The sequence below is a fragment of the Colossoma macropomum genome, unplaced genomic scaffold (genome assembly GCF_904425465.1).
Source record: "Colossoma macropomum unplaced genomic scaffold, Colossoma_macropomum, whole genome shotgun sequence".
NCBI classification, from domain to species: domain Eukaryota; kingdom Metazoa; phylum Chordata; class Actinopteri; order Characiformes; family Serrasalmidae; genus Colossoma; species Colossoma macropomum.
Genome location: NW_023496042.1, coordinates 113,158 through 125,413, shown reverse-complemented (window position 1 = coordinate 125,413; position 12,256 = coordinate 113,158). Strand labels below are relative to the sequence as shown.

General features: G+C 36.8%; 1 protein-coding gene across 2 annotated transcripts; it reads right to left on the bottom strand.

The window, feature by feature from the left end:
- Window positions 1-892: 892 nt before the first annotated feature.
- On the bottom strand, window positions 893-12,021 carry LOC118804323 (C-type mannose receptor 2-like). Of its 2 annotated transcripts, XM_036564805.1 has the most exons (7): window positions 11,916-12,021; window positions 11,729-11,770; window positions 6,163-6,537; window positions 2,442-2,777; window positions 1,736-2,080; window positions 1,184-1,546; window positions 893-1,079 (listed from the first exon to the last, which is right to left on the bottom strand). In XM_036564805.1, exons 2-7 carry the CDS (start codon window positions 11,766-11,768, stop codon window positions 1,075-1,077), a joined length of 1,464 nt encoding a protein of 487 aa, XP_036420698.1. In that variant the 5' UTR covers window positions 11,769-11,770; window positions 11,916-12,021; the 3' UTR covers window positions 893-1,074. The 2 variants fall into 2 exon arrangements, with proteins under 2 accessions (XP_036420698.1, XP_036420699.1); XM_036564806.1 differs by lacking the exon at window positions 2,442-2,777.
- Window positions 12,022-12,256: the final 235 nt, after the last annotated feature.

The following is a 12,256-nucleotide window of genomic DNA, read 5'->3' as shown; positions in this document are numbered from 1 at the left end:
CTACTGATAATTATTACTGATTACTAATTATCATAGTAAACATATTACCATTAGTAATGCTCAGAAATAACTACAAAAATAAAAAATGTCAAAGATGTAATGATTTAAATGAAATAAAATAAAACATACACTATACGGACAAAAGTATTGGAACACACACACGTTACACCTACAAGAGCTTTTATGACGTTGCATTAGAGCAACCTCTGAAAAACAACACCATATAATTATCCCTCCTCCACCAAACTTTACAGTTGGCACTGTGCAGTCGGGCAGGTAATGTTCTCCTGGCATTCGCCAAACCCAGACTCGTCCATCAGACTGACAGATAGTAAAGCGTGATTCATCACTCCACAGAATGCATTTCCACTGCTCCAGAGTCCACAGGCAGCATGTTTTACAGCCCCACCCCTACCCCATTTGGCATTGTGGATTTTGATCTTCGGCTTATGTGTAGTTGCTCGGCCATGGATGCCTAGATCTTTTGCTGATGTTGCTTCCACTCTAAGCCTAACTCTTTAGTGAGTGATTCAACAGAGGATAGGTACTATGCACTTCAGCATGCATTTGTCCCACTCTGTGATTTTGCATGGTCTACTGCTTTGGGGCTGAGCTGCTGTTGCTCCTAGGCTCTTCCATTTCACAATAACAGCACTTATAGTGGACAGGGACAGATCTAGCAGGACAGAAACTTCACACACTGACTTGTGACAGAGATGGCATCCTATGAGAGTGTCACGTTTAAAGTCACAGAACTCATCAGTGTGACCCATTCTACTGCCAGTGTTTGTCTATCGAGGCTCCAAGGCTATGTGCTAAAACACCTGAACCTAATGATTAGGAGGTGTGTCCCGATACTTTTCTCTGTATAATGTATTAAATGTCTGGTTATCACCTTAAGTCTCTTTAGCAATTTTAAATAGGTTTGATTCCAAAATTAAAATTTTAAATAAAAAAAAAAAGTGTTAGGAAAAGAAAGTGCAAGAACATAGACGTAACAGTAATGTGGATCCACTGATGTTGGGTAGATACGATGGACCACAGCCTGTTTTCATTCTTCATCATTGTTTCCATTCAATCTTCAAGAACACAAAACAAAAAGACAAAATTTCAAATGCAGTCTATAAAAGAGCATGTAATGCCACAGACACTCAGACATACACCCACACACTCAGTAACTAACCTTCATAGGTGGTGCAGATGAAGTTGAGTTTCTGGTCCTCAGGCAGGCTGACCCACTGCTGACCTCCTCTGGACTGCACTGCTCCGGTTCTCTCTACAGAGCTGCAGTCATCTCCTCCTGTCCCGTTACCTGGAGCCCAGTTCTCGTAGCAGATGGAAAAACCACTCACCCAGTACCAGAAACCTTGAGTGCAGGTGTGACGCAGACCCAGCCACACATGTTCAGTGGAGGCTTTCTGTGCCACCTCCTTCACCCAGAGCTGGATCTCCTCAGAGTGAACTGAGACCAGATCCACATGATGATCTCTGCAGTATCTCAGAGCTTCTCTCCAGGTCAGATTCTGCTTGATCAAGATCAGCTGATCTGAAAGGAAAAGGATTCATGTATAATTTATAATTACCACAGTCCAGTTTACATAATCAGGTAAAGTATGCTGAAGTCATGATCAGTGATACATTATTTTACTAATAACGTGTAAATTCAAATAGATAACTGCACTTAAAATAAGTAAATAAAAAGCAGAAATTATAGAAAAAGTGAAATGCAACTCACTCTCATGGCAGATGAATGGAAGCTGGCTGTTGCCATTTACATCATGCCATCGGCCCTGCTCAGCCGTTAACACTGCAGTGCAGTTCTGATTTCCACCATTATTATCTGGCTGTGTTGATGCCCAGTATCTGAATGAAGAGTTACTCTGATCTGCCCACCTCCAAAAGTTGTTAAACAGGCCAATCCACACACTGTTATTAACTGAATTTTTTGCTGAATCAAATATCTGCTGGTTCTCAGTCTGGTTCCTCACAATGACTAGGTCTGTGTAACGTTCTCTGCAGTAGTTCCGAGCTTCATGCCAGCTCTTTGCCTCCTTAATCAAGATGTATGCAGAACCTTTCTCTGAAAGTTAATAATATATATTGAGCTACATCTTGTGAAAATGTACATTTGTGTTTAAACAGATGTTTTTGTGTTGATATATTTCAGTCCATTTCAGTTTGATGTTTCACCTGTACACATGTTCATTTGCATCATGGCTTGACTAACGATCAAGCATTGTTATCAAGCATTTCAATGTAAGAACACTGATCTAAGATCAGGTTTCATCAGTTAATGTTATTCTAATCAGTGTTATATAAGCTGATCCTAGACCAGCAATCTTACTCTGATAAGTCTGATAAATATGAGCCAATGTGTGAAATTAAGTAAGTAACTGAACTTACACCAAATAAAAACAAACACATTTTAAAATTCAACTCACTTTCTGAGCAGATGAATGGGAACTTTGTTTCACAATTTGCATAATTCCAGTAGCCCCCACCAGTCATTACTATATGAGCACAGTTCTCTTTTCCACTATAAATATCTGGCTGGTTTTGCTTCCAGTATCGGAATGAAGAGTAACTCTGATCTGACCACTTCCAGTAGACTCTGAACAGGCCGATCCAAACTACTTTTCCATTGGCTGCCTTCTTTATCTCATCATTCTCAGCCAGGTTTGTCACGCTGGCCAGGTCTGTGTAGTGCTCTCTGCAGTAGCTCTGAGCATCACTCCAGCTCTTTAAGTGATTAATAAACATGTATCTACTTTTTTCTCCTGAAAAATGTTAGCAGCAAATTAATTTTTCATCATTTTGCACATACAACAGCAGACAGCATAACAAAAGACATCTGCATAATTTTGCTAGGATGCAATTGACCCCATGGAAAAAAAGTAAAACATTTAGAAAATAAATTCAGTAACATAAACAGTAAACAACCCAATTTTCCACACATTCACAGTCGTCTGTACAGACAATCCTTCAGAATGTATTAATATTAGTTAACATGGTAATATACACTTTTAGTAAATTCTAATAAATATCTTATGAAACATTTCTGGCAACATCATTTCATAGTATCAGAAAAAAAAGGTACCTAACAGGGCACAACCAATTTCAAGAGTAAATCAATATGTGACTGACACATAGTCATATCCTCATATTGAGATGATTATATCTGGCTACAACGACAATGAAATGGAAAAAAAAAAAAGTTTCAGGTTCGTGGTTGAACTCCCAAATCAAAGTTATCAAAAGACTAAATAAACTGCACATTATTAAAATAGAACTGATAAAGGGATAGCAAGGGGCTGATAAAGGGTCTTAAAGCAGGTGTACAGCAGGTTAAGATAACACAGAAAATCTGTGAGCTTAGCAATGAGTGAGGAAAAGTTGCCATGCTAACTTTTAATCATAATAAAAATCAGGTTAATACAAGTAGCTAACCATCAAATATATTCAGTTGAGTGAAAATATGCTTTGTCCTCAGCAACAACTACAATTGAATGATAGCTTAATTTTGTTTTTTTACATAATTGGATAGTGAATGCTTTCCTGCAGTAATCATGGTAACACTATTTTGAGTGGTCCTTTATAGATGATTAATAAACTCTTAACAGAGTATCAGTAACACATCAGTGAAGCAGTAGTGAAGTAGCAATGCACTGAGGTAAATAGCTCTGTATTGTTTGCACATTACTTACATTAAGTAGATGTACTGTTATGTTACATGAAGAAGACCTTACATGGGATTTCCAATTGAGTAAAACATAACCTTACCCAACCTTAGTCAAAACTAACCCTGACACTAATCCTAACCCTAATCTTAACCAAACTCTAATCCTAACCCTCACCCTGGCCCTAACCCCAACCTTAACCTCAACCAAAAGATAATCTTAACCCTCACCCTGGCCCTAATCCTAACCCTAATCCTAACCTTAACCTCAACCAAAAGCTAATCCTAACCCTGGCCCTAATCCTAACCCTAGCCTTAACCTCAACCAAAAAACTTAATCCTAACCCTCACCCTGGCCCTAACCCTAATCCTAACCTTAACCTCAACCCAAACCTAATCCTAACCCTCACTCTGGCCCCGATCATAACCTTAACCAAAACCTAATCCAGTTTAGATCCATCTACAGCTTGTTGAGGATGGTGAGATGTTCTGTATGAAACCTGTTACATGGTTAACTTCTACAGATATGAATTTGGACACCCCAAATAAAGTAAAAAACAACTTAAATCAGCAGATTATGAAGAAATTTGAAGTGAATGTGTTCACTGCTGCTACATGATTAATATGTCATGGATAAGTTACTCAGAGTCTGTTAGATGTTTATTTCATCTAAAAAGTAAAAAATAAAAAAAGTGTCACTGTATTTATTTCTGTACACTATCCAATTTTCTGAAAATGTCTTCTCTATCTGTCTGATCACACATAGAAACTAGAAAAGCTCAAGGAAAGCAAAAGCAACCAGAACTGCTTTTTTCCATCTGGTGCTCCAGGAATAAAAAGTTGAATAGAAACTATAAGAACAGGTTTTGTATGACATTCTCTCATATCTCATCTTAAGACGTATTGTTAGAGTGTAATGGCTGAAGTCTCAAATTTGTGTTGTATAGTAACATGTTTGAAACGTTTACTATCAGAATTTAGTGACTGCCAATCACTTCTGTTATAACTCAGTTTTGGGTAACTTGCTTTTCATTTCTTGTCTGAAAACAGAACAATGTGTCTATATTATCATCCAACAAGAGTGCACAGTGATATTTTACTTTCCAGAACAGATGCTAGTGACAGGGGTAAGACTACTATAAAATAAAGCATACCAGTGATCAGCAAATAAATATATACATTTATAAATATACTTTATATGGTAACAATTACATAAACCAGTTTTATTCTATCTAAATTGATACTTTGAATGAAGAATTTTTTTAATTTTGGAATAAAACTAATTACAACTTAATTGTGCTTAATACTAAGTACAACTCCAATTCCAAAAATGTAAAAAGTACAACCCCAAATCCAAAAAAAAAGTTGGGTTGCTGTGTAAAATGTAAATAAATGTAAATAAAAACAGAATGCAATGATTTACAAATCTCATAGACCCATATTTTATTCACAGTAGAACACAGAACACATATTAGATGTTGAAAGTGAGACATTTTATCATTTCATGAAAAATATTAACTCATTTAGAAATTGATGGCAGCAACACATCTCAAAAAAGTTGGGACAGGGCCATGACTACCATTGTGTGGCACCCCCTCTTCTTTACAGACAACAGTCTGTAAACATCTGGGAAGTGAGGAGACCAATCACTGGAGCTTTGGAAGAGGAATGTTGTCCCATTCTTGTCTGATGTAGGGTTCTAGCTGCTCAACAGTTCTAGGTCTTCTTTGCCAGATTTTTCGTTTCATGATGCACCAAATGTGAAAGGTCTCTTCTTCTTTTTTGAACGATACAGCTTTAACTTGTATTTGTGGATTGCACGGCAAACTTTGTTTCCAGACAGTGATTTCTGGAAGTGTTCCTGAGCCCATGCCGAGATTTCCAGTACAGAATCATGCCTGTTTTTAATGCAGTGCTGCCCAAGGGCCCAAAGATCACGAGCATCCAATGTTGACTGTTGGTCTTGTCTCATGCGTACAGGGATTTCTTCTTTTCTTTTTCTGTACTGAAGATGGTGGGATATCCAGTCTTTACATTGAGGAACATTTTTCTTAAATTGTTCCACAATTTTTAGATGTCTTTTTCACAGATTGTTGATCCTCTGCCTATCTTTGCTTCTGAGAGACTCTGCCTCTCTAAAATGTTTCTTTTATACCCAGTCATATGAGTTAGAAAATTGGTCCTCCAACTGTTTTTATTAGTACCAATTACTTTTCCAGCCCAGCCCCTGTGCCAACTTTTTTGAGATGCATTGCTGCCATCAAGTTCTAAATGAGGTCAAGTTTTTCATGAAATGGTAAAATGTCTCACTTTCAACATCTGATATGTTCCATGTCCTATTTTGAATAAAATATGGGTCCATTTACATTTTACATAGCGTCCCAACTTTTTTGGAATTGGGGTTATATATATGTAGGTTGAACTGACAGCTATTTTTTACAGTGTAAATCATCCGTCATCATCAGTCATCATTTTTGAGTTCTTACCTTCAAAACACACAAAAGGTAATAAACAGCTGCAGTATTCATCATTCCAGCTTCCAACTCCATATATATGAACACACATCTCCTCTCCAGCATTACTGTTTGGTTCTCCCGTATTCCAGTTACTGTATGACTGTCCTTCTCTGTAGACTGTTCCATCTTGCAGAGACCACTGCCAGGTCACTTTTTCTAGGCCGATCCAAACCTTAGCAGATTTATCTTTCACAATTTCAGTCACCTTCTTCATCTTGTCCATGTTGTTGATGGTGGCCAGATCAGTGTAGGTCTGTCTGCAGTAGCTTTGAGCTTCAATCCAGGTTTTATTCTCATTCACAAAATGATAGCGATGAGGAACGTATGCAGACAGACCATAGATAGCTGTGAATAACATCAGGAGATTTTTTAGGTAGCATTTTACTGGAGCAAAACAAAAAAAGCAGTGTCTCAACATTAGGGCTTGATTTGTGCCAGAATTAGCTAGATCTGGATCTAAGTCCTCCCAACTTGATTACAGCAACTGTTTCATTAGATTTCCCACCTTGTACTTAAGTCTTAAACAGGTCTTAAATTTGTGTTTGCTTGTTCACTGTTTGTCATATTTTGCTTTTTATCTTGTTATTAAATCTTTCAAGTTACTTGCTTTGACTGAATATTTATCTATTTGAATATCTGACTTATTTTTACACCCTTATGACATTGTTTTTTTCAGTTTTTAACTAACCATTACTTCTTTCTTTGGATGCTGAGGAAATGGCAGATGCCACTAAATGCAAGCTCCGGACACTGAGCAGAGAGCTGCAGCAGTTGTATCAGCAGATCTCCTGAAGCGGCAGGCTGAGCTCCACAAGTGGAAAACGCATTTGTAAGCAGCCTGGGGCGCATTGTACATGGCAGTTTTATGACCAACAAGCCCAGTGGCGACTTCTAATCCACCAGATAGAGCGCTACATCCAGGGCTGTCACTGGGATTGCCTATTTTCATGCCTGCACACGGAGCAGGCCTGGGAACACCAGTGTGGCTGGGGACAGAGAAGGTCTTCACCAATCCCTTCTCTGCGGATGTCACCTCCAGTAACTGGTTCGAAGCCCTCTGTGCCTGCTTCCTTCTTGGACAGAGACTCAGGAGAGTGTTCTTATAACTGGAGACTCTGTAGTGAGACATCTAGAAGTAGAAAGTATCTAGCGGCAATGCTGCTGTCTCTTGTTTTCCAGGCACCTGGGTCTGGTGGCTCTAAGCAAACATTGGGACGTTGGCACTGTGGTCTTTTATGCAGGGGTAAGTGACACCCATCAGAGCAAAGTCCTCAAGAAGCATTTCAGATTACTTCCAGACACCATTAAAAAGAGAACTGAGGCCAGGATCATCATCTTGGGACCGTTGCCCACCTACCAGAGAGGAAGCAAGGTGTTCACCAGGCTCTGTGCACTGCACTGCTGGCTTCAAGGCTGGTGTAAGAACAATAGTGTCAGCTAAATAAGCAACTGGAGTGCTTTCTGGGAGCAACTGGCATTCTACCAGAGGGACAGACTACACACAAGCCGCCTTGGGGCTGTTATCCTGTTTGAGAATACAGAGAAAGTACTACACCAGGCCTAGCTGGACTTAACGATAGTAAACAAGTGACCGGTAAGTAGTATAAACAGCAGACAGGTAAGTGCTTTTTATGATATAGACAATGCCTCCTCCATTTCTGCCATTCCTCTATCTCTCTGCGGTCAGTTAGTGTTAATTCTAAAGCTTCTGCTTGCTGTGAAGGGAGGACTTACTCCAATAATGTCATTAGAGTCATCAAACCCCGTGCAATTAATAAAGGACTACATGTGCGGTCAAAACCCCAATAATTTCATTCGCATACACCTTAAAAAGACCAGTCCCCCCAAACACATAGTGTAGTAAGCAAAAAATTAAACTTCATTCTGCTCAACATAATGTCGCTAAATAACAAAGCACCTCTGATTCAAGATCTCATTAAGAGCATAAGCTTGATTATATGTTTGTCAGAAACATCTCTTAGTGAGATTGGCACAGCAACTCTATCTGAAGCTGCTCCTGAAAACTACAGATTCATGGATACAGTAAGACAGGGCAGATGAGGAGGAGGAGTAGCCTGCATTTATAATAGTCACTTTAACTGCAAACATACCACCATTAGTGAATTCATGTATTTTGAGTATGTTACAATCAACCTTTTTAGTGATACTTCTGTGTTACTTTTGATGCTCAATAATGCAAAACCCTAGACAGGGAAGCCTGAAATATCATAGTTGGTTTCAAACTAAAACAATGCTCAATATATATATATATATAATTGTAAGACTATTAAATTTCAGCTAAAATAATGCACTGTTATGTCCTTCCACATTGTGAGATAAAACATTAAGGTAAAGCGATAAAACATTAAAGTAAAGCTTATGTTTAAGATGAAATGTTAACATGGTCTTTCACTGAATTTTATGTAAATGTCCTCTTTGTTATAGGTTAGGTAGGTGCTATTTCTGGGGCATTATTTTGATCAATGATGACAGTTGGATATTGTATAAAGTCATATAACATTAATACTGTGTTACTATGCTGCTCTATTTTAAATATCTGCTGTTGTAAAGTTGCACTGAAGGTTGGTGTTATCATTACATAATTACTGAATGTTACTTAATTGTTTCTTAAAGGCACATTTAGGTGAATGTGTTTATAATTGCAGTGTTCCCGTTTGAAGCTTATTATTTTATGTAAAGGTACATTTTAGTGTTGCCTGCAAGACAAGTAATAATGTATTGATACCTGAGCACTTTTAGAGAAGTATTTAGTCTATTTTTTTACTACTCTGCTTTATTTTGCCTACAGTCTTGATTTATTACTTCAATAATTCAGTGTTTTGCTATAGTGGTAAAGCAAATGTGTATTTCAGTTGATCCTAACATGCCTGTGCATTTGATGTACCTTAATAAAGTCACTGTAATTTTTTTTTATTATCATGATAGTCATTGTCTTGACTAGGTGTTTAAATAGATGGAACATTAATAAGTGTAGTTGAAGTTTAATTTGTGAAAATTAACATTTAAAATTGTACATTAATAAATGCTTTGTGATATAATTAAGGTGTTGTACATAATAAACAATGAGTAACTATTTGGAAATACATCAGAATTTGGTAGTTTTACTAAAAAGTTATTTAACAATCTACATAATTTAATGAAAAAGCATGAACATGATTAAATTTAGTTACAATTACACCAAGGAAATTTTACAAAATATAATTTAGCTGACAAAACTTACAAGCAATGAGTAAATGTCATCAGGAAGGCATCACATTTGAGGTGTTTTAACTTAAAAAAGTTATCTACAATCTACGTAATTTGCTTAAGTAGAAAGAACATGATTCATTTTAGTTAAAGTTACTGAAGTTATTGAAGTAAATCCTGCTAAATATAGTTAAGTTGACATTGCTTATAGGTAAAGAGTAAATGTTACTCAAATTATATATCTGAATGTAGACAATTTAATTTCGTGCAACACTTTGACAAAAAAAATTTAAGTAAATTCAAAGTCATTTTTTTGAGTGTAGTACAGCTCATGTCAAGACATGTTTCAACTTAAGTTTTCACTCATTTACTTACACAAGTGCATCTTGATAGTTGTAACAGCATTTTTTGTACATGTGAAATAGGTTGAACTGCTGATTTTTTTCCAAAATGACTTTTCTGATTGTAATAATAGATGTAATTATCTACATTATTAAGTACTGCATCTGCACAGGAAATATCAACTTTCCTAACATTAATTTTGGCTTAGCTGCAGTAGTATTAGATTTCAGTTTAAAGCCAGAGCTTTACCATATTACAACAGAAGCAAACTGCGTACGTACGTACTCTCATAATGTGGGTTATTACACATCTGTTACAATTGGAGAAGTCTTGTCGGAAAAGCAGATGTTCATGCCATTACACGTGTGTAATTACATTGGGGAAAATATGCTTTTACAGCCATCAAGACATTTGTGTAATTACATGAGTAAAACCTGAAGTTGATACACACACACACACACACACACACACACACCACACAAACACACACACAATATATGTTGTATGAAAATGTAGGTGGAACTACACAGTATGAAAATGTATGTGTAACTTCAACAATATGAAGGCCATTATGACATCATCAATGGCATTTGAAATTCAAACTGTCTCAAGATTTCACCAAAGAAGTCTATGGAAAATTTACAACTTTTATCGAAAATATTTAAAATTATATGTATAAAATTAATAGAAATGGAGAAATAGGTAGGAACTGAGTCTGTATGCTAAATGGTTTGTGCTGTATTATTACATACAGGCAGCAAGAGTATTGTAACTGTTTGATAAAATGTGCAATAAAATACTGCTACTTCCAAAACTATACCATTCATGTTCGGAAGACTAGTTTAGTAAAAAGGTAAATGTTATAAATTTGTAAATTAATGAATAGTTAAAGTAGTATTTTGTGAGACTCCTAATTGTTTGTGAAATACGACAAACTTGAGTCTTTAAGTTTTCAGTCTACTTTGAAACAGTTTTCTGTTCATTTCATCCACAACAGCACATCATTAAAAAGGAATGAACATTCTTAAACTTAATTCTTAAACATAATAGGAGCTTCCACATGCAATGACCACAAAATTACAGGGCATTTTTGGTTTGTGAGAGACCTTCCATTCCAAACATGTGGTCATCTTGTTCTTCATTTAGTTCATCCACAGATTTTTGTGAAGGTTTAATTGTATTTATTTATTTCATTTTCTGTCAACAGCCAGTCAAAACACATTCTGGGTGGATCTGTGTTTTAGCACCTCCAATATTCAAATGAGCCAGTTTGCGGGCGTCATTTCAACAGCAGGTCATAGTAAACTGGAATACGCTGCAGGTTTTGCATGCTGCTTCATAAACGGTCATTATGAATATACAAATACCACATTCACTTAGTCTAAACCAGCAGTTCTTAACTTTTTTCACAGTGTGAACCTTTTTTGGGTTGGAAAAGGTTTCATAACCCCCTTCATCACAAACAAACCACAGAAATTAGCCTGTCTACATAAGGTGTATGTCTTGTAGCACCACACTCACAACCCCCTGGGACCATGTCACAACCCCCCAGGAGGTCCCGACCCCCCATTTAAGAACAACTGTTCTAAACATATGTATAGAGAATGTACATTCACATGTATAATGTATTCATTGTAAGGCCTAATGCTACTACTCTGGTCCCACATGTTTAACGCCACAAACACATGACAACACTGGTAGATTTGAAGCATCGACTGCTCAGCTTGAGAAAAAATACTGCTAATTAAGCACTGCTCAAAATGCTCATATGCAAACTCTTATGCCTAAAACACATACAATACAAACACGCATAGCTTACAAATGTTGTCTCTAATAACATAAATGTAAAGAAAATGAATAAACTGAAGAAGCTGAAGAAGACAGCTATAAAAAACATCTTCCGGACACAAAGTTAAACTTGTTCCTTGGTTTCTAGTTTACTATTAGAGTAAATGGATCTTTTAATTCGAACAAAGTGCACACTGACCTGAGAGAAGGAAGAAGACTGAAATCCATTTCTGATCCATTTCTGAGAGACAAGTGTATTTCATCACTCAGATGTTCAGATCAAACTTAAGATGTTAATCTAATTTCTTAATATTGCTGCACTGTAACAATTATGTCATATAATGATTATCATGGGATACAGAACCACTTAGAAGAGCTTTACTCACACTATAAATGTGAATGATAAAAAATCCTACAGGAAAATGTTCTTCTTTCTCCAAGGTATATATTCTTCTCCCCTGTGATGAGGTTCTGCTCCTCTCCAACTCACACTGTGTTCATGTACAGCATCTCATTGCTTTATATCTTCAGGCTCCAGCTCTTCTACGTGTATTCCCAGACAGATATCATGACAGTCTTGTATTGTTTCATCATTCATTATTGTATTGTTCCCATCAGCAGCGACAGTGACAGTTCCAGTAAATGTTTTTTTTTGTTTTTGTTTTTTTTTTTGACCAGTGAAGAGGATATGCAAAGCTCTTTGCATGACACAGACATGCAAAATGAC

What these genes read in the sequence shown, in the direction of transcription:
- LOC118804323 (XM_036564805.1), bottom strand. Translation starts at nt 11,768, where the DNA reads ATGGATCAGAAATGGATTTCAGTCTTCTTCCTTCTCTCAG. An exon ending in ACCTTTTGTGTGTTTTGAAG is followed by an intron (nt 2,778 to 6,162) that starts GTAAGAACTCAA and finishes AACATTTTTCAG; the next exon opens with GAGAAAAAAGTAGATACATG. An exon ending in TCCATTCATCTGCCATGAGA is followed by an intron (nt 1,547 to 1,735) that starts GTGAGTTGCATT and finishes TTTTCCTTTCAG; the next exon opens with ATCAGCTGATCTTGATCAAG.